The 24,218-nt window shown below is 38.4% G+C and overlaps 3 protein-coding genes across 4 annotated transcripts in view; 1 reads left to right on the top strand and 2 right to left on the bottom strand.

The window, feature by feature from the left end:
* Nucleotides 1-1,149: 1,149 nt before the first annotated feature.
* LOC139117730 (uncharacterized protein DDB_G0283697-like) lies at nt 1,150-2,604 on the bottom strand. Its single transcript, XM_070680972.1, has one exon. It carries the CDS (start codon nt 2,602-2,604, stop codon nt 1,150-1,152), a length of 1,455 nt encoding a protein of 484 aa, XP_070537073.1.
* Nucleotides 2,605-11,263: 8,659 nt separating this feature from the next.
* On the top strand, nt 11,264-17,636 carry LOC139117494 (serine-aspartate repeat-containing protein F-like). Of its 2 annotated transcripts, none has more exons than XM_070680645.1 (5): nt 11,264-11,420; nt 12,585-12,693; nt 13,173-13,448; nt 14,081-14,335; nt 15,682-17,636. In XM_070680645.1, the coding sequence occupies exons 1-5, from the start codon at nt 11,402-11,404 to the stop codon at nt 16,709-16,711; spliced, it is 1,689 nt and encodes a 562-aa protein (XP_070536746.1). In that variant the 5' UTR covers nt 11,264-11,401; the 3' UTR covers nt 16,712-17,636. The 2 variants fall into 2 exon arrangements, with proteins under 2 accessions (XP_070536746.1, XP_070536747.1); XM_070680646.1 differs by lacking the exon at nt 11,264-11,420 and adding an exon at nt 11,883-12,008 and having other exon boundaries at nt 15,682-17,625.
* Nucleotides 17,637-22,122: 4,486 nt separating this feature from the next.
* The window catches only part of LOC139117505 (interleukin enhancer-binding factor 2 homolog), a 52,369-nt gene continuing 50,273 nt past the window's right edge, over nt 22,123-24,218 (bottom strand). Inside the window, exons 11-13 of the mRNA XM_070680676.1 lie at nt 24,029-24,116; nt 23,323-23,473; nt 22,123-22,702 (exon numbers count right to left, since the gene is read on the bottom strand). Of these exons, the coding sequence (XP_070536777.1) occupies nt 23,331-23,473; nt 24,029-24,116 (231 nt within the window). The 3' untranslated portion in view covers nt 22,123-22,702; nt 23,323-23,330. The remainder of the gene's footprint in view (nt 22,703-23,322; nt 23,474-24,028; nt 24,117-24,218) is intronic.

Consider the following 24,218-nt stretch of genomic DNA (forward strand, 5'->3'; position numbering starts at 1 on the left):
CGTAAGGCTAATTACGCAGGAAAAGATAATGGCAAGTGAAATTTATTTAAAGTTTAGCTCATGTCAAATACTAGCATTTACATTTTACTGTCTTTCATCGGAAGTTATAAACAACACGACTTTATGTTACTCGTGATAAGTTTGACTGTACACTACGTACTTTAATACATCTGTGGAAACTTGAGTACACTCTTGTATTTGTCCACTAAACCGTCATATTGTGTTGGTTGACATTTGAGGAGTCATAAACCTCTTCACCCCGTCAACGATCTCGCTAAGTAATCTACTTGACGTCTACTAATTTGGACGACACGTTTTTGCAATGTTTCAATATTTGATCCGGGGCTTTGCAGTATTCTCTAATTGAAGGCACGTGATTTTTCAGTTAATCCGATCCTGAATCATTTTCTATATTTGAATCTTATAATAATTCAGTACATTTAAACCAAACCTTTGATGTCTGCTTTTATCCTCCAAAACAGTAGTAACCTACGGTTTGTATCAAAGGATATCAGGCGTAGATGTTAGACGTTCCGTAAACCACATCCTCTCTTAACTATAAAAGCTAAGGTGTGTAATTTGTGGTACAGTTTTGTAAAAAAGATGGCGACATGCCTTGCCTCGGGTGGAATTTACAAAAGACCTATGGCTATTATCCGAGCTTTCAAAAGAACAATGAATCAGCCTGTGATCTACGTTTGTGTTGAGTATGGTGTTACGGTGTTCTCGTGTCAATTACTGGGGATAATGTGTTGTCTGGATTTATTGCAGGATCCGTTGTTACGGGAGGATTTGAAGCCCGTGTGTTGTTTTGGTAAGGGTCATATAAGGTAACTCCCGTTGTGAGGATAGAGGATACTGCCCTGGTAAACATTGTATGAAAGGTTCTGCCTGACCCTATGGAGAAAAGTAAACATACTTATCGATAACTATTGTTTATATATAGCTTGCCTTGATAGCGCTAGCTTTGCTTGAATAAATGTTGGCGTGATCAACAGAAGATGTTGATCTTGCTGATCTAAAGTGATGCTATTGCAATGTCTTCTTGTTGGTCCTTTAGCTCATAATAGCTGTCATAACTTATTAATTATCTAGAAGCAACACCAGGTGTACACGATAGCGCTTGCTAAATCTTCATTCTCAGCACTGTTACTTTTTGACAGTCTGCGCCGTACCTGTACCTTTCGCTTTCCGTTGTTCCTTTTTCTCGCCTTTTTTCTTGTAGTCGAATAAATCAATATTCCCAGAAGGCATTCTCATTTCTGGAGGGTCATACCCACGAAGATAGCGACATTTCCTCACGTCTTCCCAGACTTTTTCCATTTCTTCCTCTGTCATTTCTCCATACCGCCGGTATTCCTTTGTGGTGTTTGCATCCAAGGCGCTTACAGCGACCGACTTCCTTCGTTGTTTGTCAATATCATCAACGTGTGGCTGTGTTTCAGTACGGATGTTAGCCACGCTTACACGGCGTCTTTGATCAAACCTATCAACAGAGCTGCTTGACGACGGGCCCGGGTCCTCGTTGTATTTGCCATACTGATCGACACCTCGTAAGAACTCCGATTGTTGGCCGCCCTGTGCCCTCGAAGCAGCGGTTTGTCCGTTATTTTGTGTATTAGACATGTCGTATTCTTCGTCTGTTCTTGTGTCGACGTTACTGCCAGATTGATCTGTATGTAAGGTTCCCTTTGTCTCTGTCTGGTCAGACCCAACAGATTGCGCATTGAGGCGATCTTTAGTTTTATGATCGTTACATATTAGAGGCGTGTATTGTTCCGATTCGTCTCCCAGCATTTGCCGATCATGATCGGTATTCAGCGGTGTATCGAAGTCCGTCCCCTCAGACGAGCTCTCCTTACTGTCTCTTTTATTACTTTCTTTAGTTTGCCCGTTCCAGTCATTTGTTTCAGGTAGTTTAAAAGGGCTGGATCCCTCAATCTTTTTGCTCTTGTCGGGATCGTATTCAACTACAACTACAGCGTGTGTACTTCTTCGTCTTAATTTTTCCTGAGAAGTGTCATCTTTGGTCACATTAGAGTTGGTATCTGTGTTTTTATGCATCCCATGAAGTTTAATTCTCTCACCTTTAAGAGGTCCAAGACTGGGTTCGCTATTACGTTGTTTATTCCGTTTGAGGAGTTGTTGAAAACTTTCAGTATTTTGTTGTGCGCGTTGCTTCCTTTTCTCCTCTTCCTTCTCCCTTTCTGCAAGCATGGACAAACGTCGACTCACCTGAGGCTGTGTCCGAGCAGACATTGGGGATGAGGTGTCGCTTCGATCACTCGAACTACTCGACGACGCTTTATCACTGCTTTTCTTACTATTCCCATCTCTGGTAGCATCCTGCCTCTTTCTGGCACGGGAGACGCTTGATCGTTTCATAGCGTCTTTGACATCCAAGATATCACCCAAAGACTTTCGTAGTTCTCTTTCTTCGTTCCTAATTCGAATCTCTGTCTTCTCTCTGGCGAAGTCGATGCGATCAATTTCCGCCTGCAGTCTGGTTCCCGACACGTGAAGTGACCCTTTACTGTTCCGTTGAGGCTTGATATCGTATAACTGAGCCTCTCCATTCTTGGTTGCTAACGAGTCACTGAACATCCTATGAGCCTACCTGAATTCTTCTACTCCGTATCGCCGTAAAATCAATCGAAGTGTTATAAATTTTCCGGGCGGAACAAGCTCGTCGTCTTACTGTCCATACCAGCAGTTTGGTAACTGGTTGTCGTGGACTGGTCTCTTTTTATTCCGGTTTGTTCATTGTGTGGAGGACAATACCACAGATGAATGGATTGTTTGACTGTACTTAATCACAGCATTTTTTATCACTTCGGCCCCCATTCACTGTATTGTTCACTCAGAGGAGGAGGTCATTACATCTATCATATAGAAAAATCTCTGAAATGACAGGGCCTACGTCGAGAGACGTTGTTGCTGTGTATCCTAGCAGTGGGTTCACATTTCAGCATAGCTGGGACGATTATTTTAGACGAATGTGAAGTGTTTAGTCAACGAGGCTTCATTTGGAGAGCATCTACTTTCAAGTGCAGTTCAAGTTTGCATCTCAAACGACTCCTCGATGAAGTCATGGACAATGGGGGGTCTTGCATATAAAGAATGGTTGCAATCAGAAGCTATCTTGAGTGTTAGTTTGTACATAGCTCCATGGTTTGTATAAACCTGTTTACAAACTGGTTTAGCACCAGTCTTGACAGCTATCCGTCAATAACTCTTTGATATCTTGAATCTGAAGACAACGAAAACCTGAATCAAAGCTCTGTATAGCGACCGTTTCTGAATTAAATGTATTGTATTATCACTCCGCTAAAGAAATCGTATATTTTAGTACTTTACTCTGCACTGTGCCTGTGTATAGCCTACTGCTGTTTGAATCTTTTTTAAACTTGTCGGGATCCTTGAAGACATACTGCAGTGCCACACCTCAACATTCTTATTGTCTAACCCGCCTCTGCAGGTTTTTATTCTCTCCTGAATTGTGAACGGGTTGGTTAGAGGGACTGTGGTTCGCAACGTAAAAACATAGGAAAGTACCCATAGGTCTCGTCTGATACCTAGAACTGTTACTAGGGTCTATGGTTTCAACTCATGGTTGTCGGTAAAAAGTTCACATGCTTCACCGTTTTATCACGAACGATATTTAATGACATGAAATAGACCGGGTTTGATTTCAACAATTTTAGGATTGTGCTCTCTGTCAATTGAAGATATTTCCAGAAGACAACAGGCTTTGTCGCACTGATCAATATGTGCTTCATTTACACGATTAATGTTGCTGTACAACACATTAGTTCGTATAACGTTGCTTTAAAGCCCCAGTAATAAACTTTCGATCATTTTTTCATTATTTTTATTTCATATATCAATTGCAATTTCTTATTCTACTCCCCAAAGGATGTCGAAACACCCACTATTTAGCTTGCCAACTTATCATTCAAATGTGTAAAATGCATTTTTATTGTTTACATTTGAATTGTAGTCCGGACCAGAAGTCACTTTTCAACAATAACAATGCAGTTTACAACCATAGGGGCTGAGTTGACAAGCTGGATACTGTGTATATCAACATTCTTTGGGGAGAAGAACAAGGAATTATGGTTCACATTCAAAATAAAAATGGTGAAATTATCGTCAAAAGTTAGCATTACTGACTTTAACATTGAACAACACTCAATTTGAAATGCAGAGAAGACTATTGTATGCCGATCTCACCTTGACCGACTCTATGGCTCAATGTTATTGCCTGAGACTTGCATGTTGCATGCTTTAGACTCTTGGCGTCTGTATAAAAGTGAAAAGAAATCTCTCAACAAAACTAAAATATTTCTATATTTTCGCACCTCAAATGCAATGAGCAACCATTTCAAATTTCAGTTCGTATTTACGTGTATTAGTTTTTTGTGACCTCAGTTAATTATGTGCTGTAGAATTAGTGTTTCACTAATATATGGTACATGCCTTGCTCCGAAGTCATCGTTTTCAGTTTTTGTTCTTACAATGCATACCCTTTATCTGTCAGTTTGTCAGACTGGGGACGGCCAATGGATCGGCGAAAATGTTAACGTTGTGGATAAATGTATTTGACTACTATTCCGATAAATGTGGATACTAGGAACGTTTATTATTGTGCCGTCACAAGTTAAACTGGCTTTTCGCCATTGGAAGTATTTTTGCTTGAAACGCAACTTACGACATTTGAATCATTGATTGCTGACAATCATTTAGTTGTATCACGGTCCTCTATATAGATAGAGTAACCGTGGTTGTATGGAAACTGCAGGTAATCAAAGTGACAATTTGAATGCTTGTGTAGTTCCCATGACAACGCATTCTTGAAAAGAAACCACACCGAGATAACTTGTGATTCCTAATTTACAGGTAATCTCCCTGTAGTGAACCGTTGAAGGGTTTTATTCTGAAATTTGATATTGCAACTTGTTTGAATTCGGCTATTGGAAGTAAGGGTTTTCTTGTGTCCAAGACACAGATGCGGGAAAAGTTTGGACAGAGTATAAACCTGGATGTAATATGAAAAGTATAAGTGATATTATTGCGTCAGAGAAAGTGTGATGGAAGATCGACTGTTAAATTAGATGGTGTTTGAAAGGGATAAACTCTGTGAGCGGAGGGGGAAAATGTACGTCAACTCGCTTCAAAACGTAAATAACGAGGTTTTTCGTTAGGTATACGTGGTCATTGTTCAAATGCTAAGCAGTTAAGTAGTTTACAGTCCAATGCCTGACAGTGTGTCATTATCCTATGACTAGATTTCCCTGCTACAGTTTGTAAGCACTGGCCATACAGATACAACTTGATACCGTTAAACAGGTGAGATTATTGTCAATGCCTGGTGATTGATAGAGTTGCTATGTTGTAGTTGCCAGGAACCGCAAATATGCCCATACATGACCGTCTTACTGCGCCACCTGTACACAACTGTCAAATGGGTGCCCATCAGGCCGCCTTATATAACGCTATGACTCAATTTCCTTCCCCAGGTTTATCAAATTTACGATTTGGGCTGGAATATCATCAGAAGGTCAGATCAAAGTAAAAACCACTCCAGTATACTCCCGCTACGTGACACTTATCTCAAACACGGTCCCTCTATCACTACCATATTCGATGCTTGAGGTCTTACTATGCATTTTCATCTTTAATTCATGCAGCATTGAATTCTACAGCCTATAATAATCATGGCTCAATATACTTGAAGTCATGTGCAGTAAACAAAACAAAACGAAAAGGAATATGGGCATGTTGTATGGCGTTGTGGTCAATACTTCGAATTGATGATCTTATACTGACATTTTAAAATACCACAATTTGCTAAAGTAAATCTCGTTAATCTAAGAAATCTTGTCAGCAATCGGATGGGAAAATGTACTATATATTTTGTGATGATGATGATGATGATGATGATGATGATGATGATGATGATGATGATGATGATGATGATGATGATGATGATGATGATGATGATGATGATGATGATGATGATGATGATGATGATGATGACGATGATGATGATGATGATGATGATGATGGTGATGATGATTGCAGATGATATTTCACGATTGTGATACTATGTTCACAACTATAGACTTCTCTGTCGTTTTCAAACTGAGTGCAGACAGTCCCGGAAAATAAATAAAGCATCATTTTTTTAAATTCTCTCCTTCATCGACGATGCATTGTAGTATAGATAGTATCCCCAGTTTGCCATTAGACGGAAAATAATCTTACTATTTCCTTAGCTGATTCGCCATTGACTTTACATTTAACGAGTGCATGCTCTGAGAGCATGAACTCATTAAATGTACATTTTTCATGATATGTACCCGTTTACCAGGGAAACTATCGGTACTACAGTAATTATCGTGTATGTCGTGAGGGCAACCACTAATCTTGTGACCATAAACATAAGATCTCCAAATGACGGTCTCGTTAACGGTCTACAGAGGGCGCTATACCCTCAGGAGCTATCCGAGCTATGTTCAGAGGCTCTTTAAAGTAACGAAATTTAGTTGTCTTCTGTTTGGTTAGAGAAGAACAAAAATTCTGCCAGGGGTGATTTTCACAATGAGCATGAATATTTTAACAATCCTTTGATCTATCCATGTAGCTGTCACTATGTCGTTTTTGGTACCACCAATTTCTCATATATCACATCTAATCGTGCTGTGCTATTGTAATCGTGGAAAGAAAAAAACGGCCTCTGCGATATATTAGGCCAAAAAAAAAAAAAAGAATGTTTCTGGTCAGGCCTTTCTTTAAAAAATGGTGCGGCGACGCGGCTTTTTTTTTTTTTTTTTTTTTTTTTTTCCTCCTCAAGGGAGGGAGCAGGGTCAGTTAAAGCGCCAAAGATTAGCGGCTAATTTGCATAACCATGTGCATATCATTAATTTATATTTGCATATGGATGTAAGCTTGCACATGCATCCACACATACATGTACACTCACAACAAAATGCAATGGTAACACACAAGTGTGCAGTTTGAACATCATGGAAACTCTTTATTACACTTAAATAAATCATCACAGTATTGTAATTACAATTGCAATTAAAACAGAAGATTCAGATTGAAACTTTGAGAGCAAGAAATGGTTCGTCTGATTGGAGTTTCATTAATACATATATTGCTAATAAATTGTCAAACTTGCAACAAAGAGGAAAATTCACAAATTTAAGCTTTACACAATTCAAATGCAATTGAGTTTTATATCATTTTTGAACGACAAACACCGCGAATAATTTTTCATCACGGGATAGATTTCAACCAGCGGCCCCCCCCCCCCCCCCCCCCCCGCATAACTTCTACTTCCACTGAACATCGTCGTTCGATTCTTGATTTAAAAATACCACCAAGATGATCACAAGACATGAACTAAGTACAACTAGAAACCCTCGAAAATCAGGTGTAAAATCTTTCAGAGAATGTGTCAGAGTGGAACCACACGCGACGCCAGGATCAATGTCAACACGTTATAAATCTGTCGACCAACATGGCCGCCGCCATATTGAAATTTATGCAATGTGAACTCGATCGCGATCGTGATCGTACTCAGACAAAACTCATCGTTGTACAATCATAATCAACCTCACCAGTCAACTCTTGTTTCTTTTGCGGTCCATTTCGTTGATCAAAGCATGGGAATGTGATCAAAGGCCCAGCTAGTGCTACACCGCCTACCTCTGTGAACACTTGTCCGCGATGTATACTGTCTTTGTTGGTCGTAATAGTCGTTCTGGAATGAAAATTTGTGAACAACCCAGCCGATTCTTCTATTGTTTTAACGTTCCTCTCAACACTTCCGGACAACTTATCTGATGCTATCATACTCTTCACACCTTCCACTCTTTCACCAGGTTAAAAGTTGCAGTGAGCGCTTATGTGTAGACAACGCATGCATCAGCTGGTAGCTACGCAGAGCGTGTGAACTAAAGGATGGCGGGAATATTTTAAAGCGTAGCGGGGAGAATCAAAGCGTAGCGGGGGGGGGGGGAGGCGAAAGCGTAGCGGGACCGCTATGGCCTGGGGATAACACTGAGTTTTGTAGTTTTATCAATATAGTAACATTTAAACTGTTCATGCAGTCACTGATCATGTGCCCAAAGAATTTTCTTTCTCTTCAGCCGTTTTGTTTGGTGTTATAGTAATCAGTATGTAGTTTGCCACAGCCGCCGGCCTCAAACCAGGAAAAAAAAGGGTGACGCGCTGTTGTTCAAGTGACGCGCGCGCTGACCAGAAACATTTCATTTTTTTTTTTGGCCTTAGCGACATCAGCGCAATGTTTCGAATGTGAGTATGTCATTGAGAAAATCCGTACCCTGTCCCCCCTTTTCTTTAAATTTATCTATTGCTACTGACTGGCAATCAAACGACAATATGATGGATGCACTGTGCAAATACACAACAAACTAGCCGATATACCAGCAAAGCACAAACAGTGGACTGTTTGTCTGTAGTGGAATTTCTATTACATAGTGCTCATAATCATATCAACAATAGTTAGGTTGATTTATGAATGCAGTGTCGGTATTGACAATTCAATGTGATCACAAGCTATTAAAGGCTGCATTCACAAATACTGGGTAGGAGGGAGGCGGGATGGATGAAGATTGAAATGTTAATAGCCCTCAATACCCCCAAAACATTAAAAATCCCCTCTGTATGATAAAAATATTCAAATCCATCCTATATTATATGGCTAAACATTTATTTAGCCAAAAATATTAAACTAACATTTTGATATCTTTTTTCCAGTATTTTGCTCTTTGTATCAACTCTAATATCTTCTTTTACACCCTGATATGTTACAATATTCAGTATTAACCTTATCAACAAAGCCTTTATATATGCTATGTACATTTCTATTGCTGGCACTTGCAGTTCAGTCCAGTCATAAAGTGGAATGTCAGTATTACAATAACGCTACTGCATATTCATACTAAGGCTTTGTCAATAGGTTATCGCATTTCATGATGTACAAAAATTGAAGTTCTAGAAAATGATGGTGATACACAGAACAAAATGTCGAGAAAAATATCAAGTTTAATATATCTACTGATCATTCACATCTTGGTCACTCTCTCTGGACAGAACATTCTACTCAAACCATTCTGATATACCCATGTCTTCACCTTGTTGAACACAGCCTGTATTATCTTTATTTTCATTGGTGGCATGTGGAAGGGACATATGCTGCAATCTTTTGACGAAATCTTTCTGTATTTTTGTGTGCAAACAGTGTCCTGCTTTACTCTCTAAAACAAGTAATTAGCCTGACAACAATTGGTATTATATAGTCCACAGGTGCTCGAAGCGATGCTTGGCTAGTCTATCGAAGGCCCGGGATCGAAGTATTAGGCCGAAAGCCGAAGCTCGGTACTTACACTACTACCGAGGTTCTGCTTTCGGCCTCACCCTTCGATCCCCGGCCTTCGATCGACTTCCAATCAACGCTGCACGCACCTTTGATATAGTCAGTACTACCCTTAAGATATCAATATACAGCTTGTGTTGGTATTGGAAGTGAATCTTGGTATTTCAATACAAGCTATAGGGAGTAGAACAAGAAACTACTTTATACACAGAACAAAAGTATGGAAGATATCAACAACTGCGGCTTCAGTACCCTGTTACGAGGTCTACTTGTTGTTTTTCCCACGAAAATCCAACGGCATTCATATTATTTTTAGATTGGTTGAAATATAAGTCATGAAATTCTATTAAATTGTTCCACACTTTGTTTGATGGTTATTAACATTAGAGCCATTAGGGACATAATAATATTTTTATTGGATTATCAGCCAAACTGTGGAATCTGAAAATGTAAATAAATAGGGAACCAAAATACTTTAAAATGCCCAGTATCCAGCGCAAACCGTTTAAATTCCCCTTCTACTACCCCAAACTTTCAAATCCCCCTGAATTCTCCCGCCCCTTCCTCTAGCCAGTATTCGTATATGTAGCCTTATGAGCGCATTTTCTTCAGGCATCTTTGGCTGTGAGTTAACTCTTCATTTACCGAAATTTTGTTGCATAAAAATTGTACGTGCACTTTCTTTTTGTTCTCCCCATAGTATGTTGAAATACTCAGTATTAGTCTACTAGCCATATTGTGTACAATATGTAATTGTATTCAAGGAATGGGCATCGTTGGAACTGCGAGTGCCTATGCGACTCCTTGTATACAATGTATTTCATGCATGATACCTAGATACATCACATCAACATAGCTGCAACCTTTAAATTTTACAATGTACATAATGGCAAACATGTTTTAACTTTCTTCGATCGCCAACGTAGCTTGGATGCAGTGTTTACATCGGTATAGGTCCAATATAATGCGACTTTTGAGTGCAGTTCTGACTACCCCTCTCCATAATATGACTAGAATTCGATTGTCAACAATTACCATCGATGTTACAAACATACAGACTGTGTTTACAAGTGGGACACTTGTTATTTCGACATGATTTGGAGATTAAAACGCAAAACTTTAACATATAAAAAGGATGAGAAATACTTAGTCATAGATAGTTGAATTATTGAAAACTTACAATAAAAATAACTTTTTGTTAGTTACTAATCGCAATGTTAATTAAAAGTGGCCCCAGTATTAATGTGTAATTGCTACTTGGAGGAAAAGAAGTTTGAAAATCCATGCGAATCCTTACAACGTGCCATGATCTTCATGATCTTGGCTCAATCGCGTCCAAGGACGCTAATGTATTGTGAGCCTGGGATATTAATTTTCTTTGCGCCAATTTGGAAGATCATGACACAATCGTGAGAAATGCCTCTTTTTACAGAATCAGTCACGCCCTTTTCTGAGCAACTCAACGATGACGGATTGTCAAGAGGTTTATGTTTCAAAAACCATTTGGATCTCTTCCAAGCTTTAAAACATACAATCATATCCCATACTAATAGCTTTTCGCTAGCAACTTGACCGAACTTAACCTTTTCGAACATAATTGTGAAAACAAAATGCACCCAGTAGATTTCGTGGTGACGGCGAGACAGATGTCAGAAGGACGCACAGACAGAGTTGGAGTTTTATAGTCGAAGTTTGCGATGTGTTGGTATGTACGAACCGAACAAAGACGCAAGTCAGTCTAAAGCCGACGGAAATGAAAAGTGATTCGTGCCATGCGTGTAATAGTAGTTACCTGAGTACTTTTGCTGAGAGATTTCGACCTTTCACCCGACTCTTGGCTGACAATACAGACTGGCTTTAACATCGCATTTGAATAGCGAGAGAAAGGGAGGTGAACCGAGTTCACGCCGGCGTACTATTTATGCGCTCTATTTTGTACGACCAAACTTGAAAAACACAGTTTTTTTGGTGTTCAAGTGACGTCACCGAACCATGGCAGAAACCCTGTCAGGTGAGTAATTCAAAGTGATCGCATAATGTGGAGAGACAAGAAAGCTTGACAGTGTGTCAATTTACTCGGCGTTACATACTTTGACTGCCTGAAGTGCTGCTCTGTTCAATTGTGTCAACACATCAAAGCAACGAAATTTTCAAATTAGTTCTAGGTTGTGTAAAATTTCCGATCGTATGGCGATTTTAAGTTAGAGTATGAAGGAAAATGACACAAAACTATCATGGTAAAAACGCACAGTCAACTATGTCCCAGTCACACGCCCAATCAGTAGAAGAAGTCAAGAAGCACTCTACGTACATTTCTGCTCCCACACGGACTGGGCAAGTCTTAACACCTGAGTGAATCTCATAACAATGGTTGGATCGTTTTGATGGGCGAGGTCTATTCAATGTATGTACACTACAATGACGGCAACGTAAGACATTTTGAACCCGGAAACTGTTTTGTGATATTCCCAAGAACAGTCTCGAGTAAAACACAGTAGATGCTATTTTAAAGTTTATCTCTGATTGTCGTCGGACAACTTTCCTTTTCGCTGTCGTAAAAACCGCTTTCGTGATCAGCGGCCGGGTTACATATTCACAGGTAAAGTCCATCTGTCTCTGTACTGACGCAAGATGATGTATTTCTCTTTACGTTGAAATTACAGTGAGTCATAGCCCAGTTCTTTCCGCTTGCCTAACTTTGTTTTGTGAGGAAGATTGTGCGAAATCTCGACGAAACCTGTGTAAAAGTCTTATCACTTCACTTTCCAAAAGGTGAAGTAATGTCTTCTTTAAGAATCGTCGGTTCGAGCAAGGTTTAAATGCTGACAAAAGAAACTTGACTTGTCTTCAGCGTTCCTGGATTTGATCGTAGACCCTCGTGAAAACTGTTTTTGATTTGACTTTAAAAAGTTAGAGGTGTGTCAAAGTGTACTACACATCACCCTGGCTGGGGAGACAATAAGTGACGTCACACTACGGCCTTGCAGAATGATTTGACTCCTGTGTTATGTTTAAGATAAATTGGCTGTGTCCTTTCCCCCCAAAGATTACCTTTGCATTTGTATAGCTGCGGCATGCTGATTTTGATGCCCCGTGATTGCAAGTTTTCCAATATTGCTTATCGAATTTCGCCCATTTGTTGCTCATACTGTATTTGGAATGACTTTGTCACCAGCTATGGCGATCGCTGGAATAATTGCTGGAGGTATAGCTGGCTTGTGCTTACTCGGGTTTTTGGTCAAACTTATACTGAATATCTTGGCGCGAAAATTCAAGGCAAAAAGGTAAGCCCCGACGTGCTTTGTCTTTACACTCAAATCTCAGTTCAATGACCATGTGCCAAGAAATTTTCACTGATTTTGTGATAAAACAAAGTAATGGTGTTTGAAATAACCTAACCACAAAGGAATGAATTTTTCACTTTTAATTGCGAGCGTTCTTGTAATTAATTTGACACTACGAAGTTTACCATACGACTCTTAGGTCAACTGGTTAAATAGGTTTCGAAAAAGTAGTTCAATTAAAAGCAACTGAAAGAAATTTGTTTTTACTTCAACTTTCAAACACTGAATATGGTTCGTGACACACTCAATGTTGCGAAGCACACCATTAGGCATTTACAAAATTTATTGTATCTATGAAAACAGCAACTGCGACAACACACACAGTCACACACACAACAGATAAAGAGTTTACAGTTTTAATGGAATGATCTGTGTCCTTTCCACAACGTCATCTGTTTTAATTCTATACAAACATCCAGGCCGTATTCTCACCTGGATGACGGACCTGGAAAAGTTGTTTGGTTGACAAACGGAACGACTAATGAAGCGATGGATTTGACAGAGGTAGAACCTTCGATGCCAATAAGCACCGATAATGTATCACACACTACGGATTCCTATACTGACGTGAGAATTGAACAGGAAGGACCTTTAGACGACGACGACGACGACGACCAGGAAGAGGAAGAGGAAAACCAATTAACAACCTTTGTTGACATCAATCACAGCGATCAAGTCAGCAATGAGGACAATCGGTGGGTTATTTTGCGAATGCTTAAGACTTTTTCATTTTCTTGGAATGAGTCAAAAACAGTGACTTTGTCCCTTCGAAGCTTTCCTCTTGGAACCTCTATTCCTTTGCCTGTTACATAAACCACTGCCACACACAGTAGAGATTTTGTAGTGTCCTTCATCCGTTGAATTGAATTAACCACGGCAACTCAATATTGTTGAAATAAGCAATGAATAAAAAGAGAATGTCAGCTAAAGTACATTGCTAAAGGCTTTAGTGGCAATAACAAGAAGCATCAAAAGAAAGGGTTATGTATTCAGTACTGTAACACTATTACAAAATACTGTTCTATATGTTTATGTTAAGGCATACCATACTGTTTTAAAATTTTCAGCTCTATTATTTTGTTTGTTTGTTTGTTTGTTATACCTTGGTATCACTCATATGAAACATCCCATAAGATACAGAAATTAAAATTTCAATTTTTGTTGGTAATAGATTACTCGTCTGGCTGCCCTAAAACTACCCCTTAATATAACGATGAAGATGTCGGCAGACTGTGAGTTATAATATAACAGTTATGTTTATAGAAGGCCAATATTGTTCCAGCCAAACAATAGATATTGTTTGATTTAATTTCGTTAAAAACTCCAGACTTGTGAACCAGTCAGATTCTGTTGCAATGGATGGAGAAAATGCAGAAGATGATTCTTCCTTGCCGACAACGGGAACAAACAACATGGCAACGGGTTCACCTGAAATCGAGCCTCCGATGCCAACAAGCACCGATGATGTGTCACACACCACAGATTCCGTCACAGACGTGAGAATTGAACAGGAGGTGGAGAACCAACTGACAACCTTTGTTGGCATCAACAACAGCGATCAAGTCAGTGATGAAGACAATCGGTTGGTAATTTTGCAAATGTTGTTTTTTGACTTTTAGTTTACAGTTTCATAATTTTATCGTCGTCAGGTACATTAAAGTAATTTGTCTCGTTGAAGGGACAATATCACCGTGTCAGTATGTCATTCATGTCATTTTAGAATTATTTTAGAGATCAATTATATGATTCAGTATCTGAAATATGATGGCAGAGACATCAACAACTGTGCTTTCAGCCAGACTTATAAACAAAACGGATGGGTAAAGCGATGACACGGTGTCTGGTATGTGCTGATGGTACTGGCTTGTAAGCTAAATTAAGATTATAAGCCTACTCCTACAAATCGAAAACCGCCTAACCAATAGCGAGGTCATATTTAAAATTTGGTATCTTTTAAATCAATAATACATGAGTTCTTGCACGATTTTGAAAACTATTCAACATTTTCTCGGCACAAAAAACAGTAAATTTGTCCCTTTGAAAGACTATTCCTTAGCGTATTACAGAAACAAGACGCCACACACAGTAACATTGAAATCCCTGAGTGTCAGCTACATTAACATTCCCCCAATAGCGCACAAAATCTCTTTCACGTTGTAAAGACGCATAAACAGTAATAAATATGAACATATTTCTTCAATATCTATTATGTTGGTGTAACACTGATCCTCAGATCAGAAAATTTACCGTTGTTATTCAATATATGAGTTATGACATGACAACCACAGATTTAAACTTAAATCCTAACCGCATGACTTGTCTCATTGCACAATTCTCCATGGTCATATGATGGAATTAAATATAGATAATACAACGTTGTTCAAAAAAGCGGCAGACGGTTACAAATTCAGTACATTGCCACATAAAACTAACAAGAAACAGCAAAAGACAGGTAGTGAATTCTGTAATTATGTACGGTGTGACTTCATACTGTTCTAGATATTTATATTAAAGTACCTCCTTGGCTTTTTAAGTTTTGGCAGTTTATCAAAGTCGTAATTCTATTACTTTGCATGGTTTTTTTGTTGTGTTTTTTTATAGAAGTCCCTCTCCGAAAATCCTTATACTATACTAAGCTAACATTAAAATTTCATTTGTTTGGATACAGGATTGTCATTGGATATATTCAATATCGACAGTAAAGCATATTTAAGTGTTTCGCCACCATAGTTTTGGCCAAACCCATTGCTATCATTGATGATTGTAGATGTATTTTTTAAGGGATCGGGCGAACAGATTAAAGACCACTGACTTCGCCGTATTCAGAGTTTCGAAACAACTACTTGCTGGTATGTTTCCAGGATTTACAACCCTACTCGACTGCTGTCAATAGTAATTTTACTTATTCTTACCATTTCCATATATCAGGGACGATGAGGTAGACGACACGACAATCTCGCAAACGATTGATGTCAAAGATGATGCACCAAACCAGAATGTCATGGAAACAGATGATGGTCAGGTTACCACGGGAAACGGCATCGAAGGCGACAGAGTATCTGATACGACTGACTCCGAAACAGACAGAGCGGCGGACCAAGAATCGGCCACAGATTGGACCAGTGGGAGAACACCAGTTGGTTACAGTGTGAGTAAAGATAGTAATGATATGACCGCAGCCGAAGGCGATGTCGAACATGATGGAGCATCACGTACCACCGATTCTGAGGCCGACATCAGACTTGGGCAATCAGAAGAACCCACACTCGATGAAACCGATGGTGTCGTCACACCAGAAGCATCACCTACCACCGATTCTGAGGCCGACATCAGACTTGGGCAGTCGGAAGAACCCACATCCAATGAAACCGATGTTGTCGTCACACCAGAGGCATCACGTACCACCGATTCTGAGGCGGACAGTAGAATTGAATTGGAAGAACCCGTAATCGCTGAAACCAACGGCATCATCGAGAGCGAGATGCCAGATGCTGGGGATGATGGAGGATCGCGTACGACCGATTCAGAGACGGACGGAAAAATTGAACAAATAGAACAATCTACAATCGATGAAAATGACGGCATCACCAGACAAGGTAGTTACGACGTTAGTAACCATGACAACGTGGATTATTCAGACGAAGAAGCACCGGTTGACATTGATGATGAGTCATATACAACGGACTCAGATACAGACACCAAAGTGAAGCTGGAGACAACTTTGGCCAAGCAACAATCCCAAGCAGTCAATGATGGCGCTATGTACGACAACGAGATTGCAAGTGCCGACACCGAAGGTCAACCAATAGAATTGTTAGAGGACACTGAGAGAAATCGTGCAATTTCCGGATTGGAAAATTTTTCCTATTCACAGAAAGTTGAAGGCGATAACCAAAACTTTGAGATGCGAGGTGGTTTCCAAGACCTCTCCTCAGCTACTCTTACAACGCAGCTCTAAGTAAATACGGATTCACAATTACGTGAAGCAGAAGTGTGGACAGTAGGTAACACGTGTGTCTTATTTGTCCGGTGAAGTTTGTATGAACAACGCTACACATAAAGGAGACTCCTGGTAAATGTTCAAGTACACCATATAATTCCCTCTAAAACTGCAAACTATGGACTGTCTCATCACATCTTTTCTGAAAAGTTTCAGCCCCATCTTACAGTTGCTTCCAAAAGTTCTACCTTCTTACGTTGTATTACAGTTAGAAACCCCATGGACTGTGTTCATGAACTATTGAAAAAACTGAACCGAATGAACTATCTCAAAAACTTACCGCAATTACTTAGTGGTACAACAGTTGTACTTAGGTTCAGTAGTAACGAAAGTTTGACGAGGGTGACTCTTGATAATTAGCTTATTTGCGTATTTGATGAATTTCTATAATAAGGCCGTGTAACAAACTGATAGCAGTGATTTTGATGAGACTTCTGAAGTACACTGATCATGGTTAATAATTTTAGTAATGCTGAGATTCTGATCAGCATGACATTCTATGAATCAGTTAATTTGCATATATAATGAGTTGCCATACTTGGACATATATCAAAACTAACAGACCTGATTATGCTGAATGTTTGGCGCACTGGAATTTTGCAAATTCAATGAAGTTTTGAAATTGAGCCATATATCAATATTGAAGGCACTATTTTTTAGATGATAGTTATATTATTTAGTTACCATACGTGGGCCAGGTAAGTATGACTTTGATTGTCCCTGTATTGTAATATTTGATAGTAATTCATATTTTACCGATGTTTGATACACTGCAGAAAACTATGTAACAAGAAAATAGAAAAAGACCCAAGTAAATTGGTGATCAAATCACTTAAGCCAAAGCTGAGCTTCAGCTTAGTCAAATATATATCAAAACTAACAGACCTGATTATACTGAATGTTTGGTGGGTGTGGCATCATATATACATATACATATACATATATATATATATATATATATATATATATATATATATATATATATATATATATATATATATATATGTGTGTGTGTGTGTGTGTGTGTGTGTGTGTGTATAAAAATATTTACAGACTACCTGAAAAGCATATTAAACATTGAAAAACCAAAAGCATGAAAAGTTAATGTCACAATAATTTCACTATACAGCTTGACTAATTCAGCTGTTTTCAATTTATTTGAAAATGTATATACTGTAAGAGAAGATCGCAACAACTTTCCACATCTTCACTAATTTGTAAAAAGTCTCTTTCACTGCCATAGGGTAGGCTTTTACTTAACTATGCATCAGATACTAGTAATAAGGCAGTTATATACTCAAGATTGGATTCATTGACAATTTGAAGTGTATCTTACTATAATTACTATAATATGGGAAAGTATAACCCTCAGCACTGTTTTTGTATACAGGTGCCATATCAAATCTGGAAACACATGTGAAAATAACATCACAGTCCCTCAACCTCGACTGTGATAATAAACATAACACAGAGGTATATACCTACATGTTTTTGTTTCCATTTAAACAGTTTAATATGTTTGAGTTTCCTTGTCCCAAATTACTCAATTCACAGACTGTTTTTTCAGCATTTCTGAAGCATTGTTCAATGTACAGGTATATTTTCTACTTTTTCTAATCAAATTTTATACTTTGAACCAAACTAAATGATCATGCATTAAATAATGAGGATGCTACCACATGTGTTTTGTAATTTTTGTCTGTGATGGTATGTAATCAACTGTGTTGATTAGAAATCCAACAACTGCACTGCCACTGAAGCAAGGTACACCTGAGCAAATGAGGTTCCTACATCACATGAGAAATGAACTTTGAACTCACTGAATCATGTGACATCATCATATCAACTGTAATGTTGATCTGACTACTCAGTGTAAACCAGCAGGGACATTTGTGTGAAACAGACAAGATATAAAACAGCTAGGACATGTGTAAAACAGCTGTTTTACACAAATGTCCTGGCTATTTTACATGAGGATTCTAAGTGTAACACTGGGACTTTCATATCCAAGCCATTGATACAATAGACATCAAATCAGGTCCAATAATCATTATCATTCAAGGTAACTATGAAATTTACCAGGTCCAAGGAATATATCGAAAATGACAAAGGCAATGGGGTCATCTTGAACCACGAAATAGTGGTGGTACCAGGTGTCCGGAATGGGTAAGCATACCCTGCCAGCTAGCTGCACCCGTCAAGATTGACCCAAAGTGACAAATCCATTGTTATTTGGTGAATTCACCAAATTACTTTTGTGAGTCAAAATTTGGTATGCTGTCACTCATCATTCGAGAAACAGACAGGTCATATTTTGATACAACATCTCCGTATCTACCGTAGAACTTCTTAAATGATTTCACTAATCTACTTTCTGAGAATCCTTGCCTCACTAACTTTTGAGCTAATAGGCTGTGTCTAACTCGAAAGTCTTCATATGAATTGCATGCTCTACTGTATCTAAGGAGTTGTGAAATATACACACCATAAGCTGGAGTTGATGGTATATTGCTTGACAAAAAGGGAAAATTAATGATTTCAAAATTGAAATCATCTCTTCTGTCATACAGCTTAGTATATAGCGTATTTTGTCTAATTTCAAAAAATACGTCTAGGTATGATGCCGAGTCCACACTTTCAGTTGTTTCTTTTATTTCTAAATCATCTGGGTAGATGTGGTGTAGATAATTGGATATACCAGGATTGTTTAAACTGATGAGATCATCAATATATCTGTGGGTGTTGTTAAATCGCTTGGCAATCCTTTTACACCCAGATTTCTGAAGTGATTGCATGAACTCTGCTTCATACGAATACAAAAATAAGTCTACAAGAAGTGGGGCGCAGTTTGTGCCCATGGGAATGCCTATGGTTTGCCTGAATGTCATGCCAGCAAACTTGATAAATATGTTGTCAATTAGGAAATATAGCATTTGAATCACTTCAACATCACTGTATTTGAGTTTGGCATCGTTGTTGTTGGTGAAATAGCCCAAGTTGCGCTTGATGGCAATGTATTCATACCTACGACTACCATTCTTGTAAAAGAAGGCTTTCTTTACGAGAGATGATAGCCTGTGTTTAAGTTTCTTATGTGGGATGGTTGTGTACAACGTTGAAAAATCAAATGTGTGGATTGAATTGTACATGTTTTTGTTATTTTGTAAAATATGTAACAATTCTTTGGAGTTCTTTAATATCCACATTTCCTTGACCCCACTAGTTTTATAAACTTTGTCACGATACCGTACCAAACCAGATTTAATGGTTGATAAAATGATAGTTAAAAGGAATCTTAGGAATCTTAGGAATCCAATATAGATTAGGTAATACCTTGTCATCTTGCGCTAACTCGATGCCAAATTCACTCAAAACTGTTGAATGGTTCTGCAATATTTCCTCTTCAGATAAGGTTGAAAGAGAGTATGTTGTGCTACTCTCATCATCTGAGTTAATCTGAAGTTCGTTCTTTAAACATTGAATGTAATATTGCTTGCAGACAAAGATGATGATGTTGTTGTTGTCTGCAGGCACAACAACATATTATTGTGTAAAGCATCTAGACATTCCTGTACAGAAGGGTCATCGAAGGCAGATGTAGTGTTGATGACAACATGTGAAGAATAAAGATGTGAAATGCAAGATTTTACCTTATCACGGACTGTGCGAAGCCAGTCCGAAATACATCCAACGTCTTCGTCTTCGAGGGCAGCCCACTTCTTAGCATAAGCCTCAGCAGCATCCATGATTAACTTAAAGTTCCAGTTTACTTTGGGTGGCTCGCGATATTTTGGGCCAAACTGGAACAGCTGCCGAAGCTTAGGATGTATAACAATCTCCATGTCACAGTTGTTATATGACCGTGAGGTTTGTTACAAAAGGGAGATGACATACAATCACAAGTACCATCATGAACATTGTTCCTAATATCAATTTCTTTCAAGACCCTATTGTAATTAAACAATTTCCTACCTATGGTCTTAGAATAGGTATGGGACACTATAGGAGGGTCTTGAAATGTAAAATAAGGTGGTACTTTGTCCATAACGTCCTTGTTGTGTAAGATATTGCTGATGTTAATCATGTCAATCCCTTTGTTAACAAACCTCAAGGGGAAAAACAATCTCTGCTGACTGTTGATGCTTTCTGTCCGAACAGGTTTGAATAGGCGATATTTGCCTATACCCATAATAATGGCGATTAACCAGTATTCGGGCAGCAGAGGGTCGTATACATTCATAGCTTCAACAGTCAGAAGTGATCTTAACTTCGGCTTAACTTCACTGAACTGGGGATTACTGGTTTTAATGCTGTGTCGATGGCCATGACTTCGTCGTCTTCTCTAATGAGAATTAAACAAACCCATGACATTGACAGTATTTCCTTTGGGGCTAGACAGGTTACTCACAACTAGTATGTTATCATAACAGCCACAAGGCATAGCTGTGCCAAGTTCAGTGATCCAGTGGTGTTCACGTTGTTTGCGATAACGCCTACTCAGTATTGAACTATTAGAAGGATGGTAAATTTTTTCTAATATTCTTACTTTCATGTTCAATACTGAGTGAAGAGGACCATTGAAGTGAATGTAAAGGCAGGTTGGCAGATTGTTGTTAATGCCTGACCTATGCCCACACATCCTCTTAGGAAGTTTTCCCCCGGTCTCTCCGACATATAAAGACCACACAAAGTGCACTCTATGCCATAAATGATGTTCTCAGATTGGCATAAAAGAGACTCAAATGCCTTTGTGTGGTACGATTTTTTGGATAGATTACTCTGTGTCACAGTGTCAGTGATCAGAATATCACGTCTTGAAATTTCTAGTCAGACACTGAGACACAGAACAATCACATTCCATATTTTCCTTCAGAATGTCATGTAGATTTAGCCTAGGGTTCAGTCCAACTGATGAATTGTTTGCCCTATACAATCCATCAGGGGTAGTTTTGTTTTTCCCGTCTCGACCCAAACTGGTCTTCCTTATAGTACTTAAATTCATGAATAGATTATTGATAACCAGGCTACTGATATGCTCGGGGACTAAAATCCACCATCAGACATATCCACCTGGGTGTGGAAATAGACATCAAATCAGGTCCAATAATCATTATCATCCAACAACAACAATATACAACAACATCCACTTTTACATTTGTCAGTTCACAGCGCTGAGTTTTATTAAATTGCAGTTAGAAAGTACACTACCTGAAAGTACAGCTTCTGAGAAATAAAATGAAGATTTCTCTTAATAAGACGAGTACATATGTGATGTTTAATATAAAGTTAAAATTGGCGTAAAAGGAAAACTACCTGGTGTTTTTTAAGTGATAAAAAAATTCATTTAATGGCTATCATGGGCGAGTATGTACATGACCCTTGACCCTGGTGCAAAAGTAGTGGCCAATCAGAAAATGTATTACAGCAGGGGTCATATGCATAGTACTACACAATGTACACTTCATCTGATTTGCTAGAAAATGTCAGCAGTACTTAGTACACAGATGTTTATGTCAAACTAAATAAATTCCGATGATTTGGCAAAAGTTGCTTTGTGTTACAGTTGTAAAAGTATCATAAAAAAAATACAAAAATGGCTATGAAATGGATCCGTGCCAACTACCTAGAGAATTGATATTAAAAAAATGAACTAGAATTTTGCCAGACAGAAAAATACATCATATTGATAAGTCCTTATACACTGCATACATCATGGCTAACAGTTGAGGAAAAACTGCACATAGATGACATCAAGTACAATGAACGTACTGAACATATGATGAAATTTCTGAAAAAGTTTCTTTAATTGTACTTTTTGTGAAAGCTACTTAAAATATTGACACCGAAGAGTTCACGCAGATTGGTAGTAATGGTACCAGTCCTCCACAAACTTCAAAACTACTGAAATATCAGATATCTTGAAGCACACTCTGTCTTGGATGTGCACATCTGTCATTAAGGAAGAGTAAGAAAATATGTTATACACTTCCTGTTTCCCAACGCAATTTCCGATTTTACCTTAACCAGTTGACTACTATTGCTTCCATTTTCCTATATACAAAAGATAATGTGAACATATATACCATCTCAAGGGAATTTTCCATCTTTCAAGGTAGATAGTAATTCAATATTGTACATGAAATTCCCATCATTCAAAGTAATCAACGATGGTTCTGCATCCAAAATTTGGTGGCAGACTGATCAAATTACAGTAGTTTTTGATGACAATCAACCAACATCAGAATAATCCAAAGCAAATCTACTGTGATGTACAGTGTACCATCTGAGATACATAAATATGCACCAAAATATTGATAATACCCTCACATTGCACACTATTCCTTGGAAGGGTAACAAATTGTGATCTTGTGCTTGCAATCATGTATATTCAAACCTAACCTCTTATGGGATATTTATTGTCCAATATGTGAGTGATGTGACATTCAGATCGGGTGATAACTAGTTGGAGTATTTAAGATTGGGTGATAACTAGTTGGAGTATTTTGTAGACAAACTAACAAACATCATTCTAGAAAGAACTGATCAGGAGTTTCACACTGAATACAAACCTGTTGTATCATGATGTTTCCTGGGATTCCATTGTTTCTTCACCCCCTTCAGCTCCCCCCTCCTCTTCCTCTTTCTTCTCTGGTTTCTCATAGGCTTTGTCACTAGGGGTAACCACCACACCCTCCCATACTGACATGTCTGTTGCTATGGCTACAGAAATGACAGAAAAGAAAAAGCAATGCTTTGAGTGAAGAGGGCTAAACTTTCTGAATGTGAAACGTTGTGTCTTTGTAGTTCAATTACAGTTAGTAAGGGCATTGTAACTTCAAATATTAAGATTTTGCTCACACTCTGCCCAAGGAATCTTTAAAATATTATCTTTTACTATCAATAATATCAATAGAAGGTCATAGTGTCAAGTTTAAGACAAGATTAACAAATAACCAAATATTTACTGATATTTGAAATTCAAAATGGTTACTAACCCTGTCTTTACACTATTGGAAAAAACTGAATTTATATTTTTACAAAAGGAAGTCTGTGAAAACTTCATTTACTCAACAGATTTCCAAAACATGATAACTGATAAGACACATTTGATTGTAGTTGTTTACTTTGGTAATGTTACTGGATGATACCCTGACCAGTAGTGAAGGAAAATAGAGTTGAAGGTGGTAACATTGATTCAGTGAAAGGTCACAGGTCAAGTACAGTTTACCGATAGCAGTGTAGACGAGATAAAAAGAGGCATGCCAGAATACTTACATGAATCCCCCTCCATGCCAAGTACTTTCTTGTAACCACCATGACATAATACCCTCAACAAAGTCTGTGCCGTGTATGCCACTTGATCCTGTAACACAGTAAACAACATACAGCAAACTTGTTTTTCCAAATCTACATTATCAGCTCAAAGGCTATCATATCTTATCATATTTTCAAATGCCATTTTAAC

The sequence above is a fragment of the Ptychodera flava genome, chromosome 18, assembly GCF_041260155.1.
Source record: "Ptychodera flava strain L36383 chromosome 18, AS_Pfla_20210202, whole genome shotgun sequence".
Lineage (NCBI taxonomy): Eukaryota > Metazoa > Hemichordata > Enteropneusta > Ptychoderidae > Ptychodera > Ptychodera flava.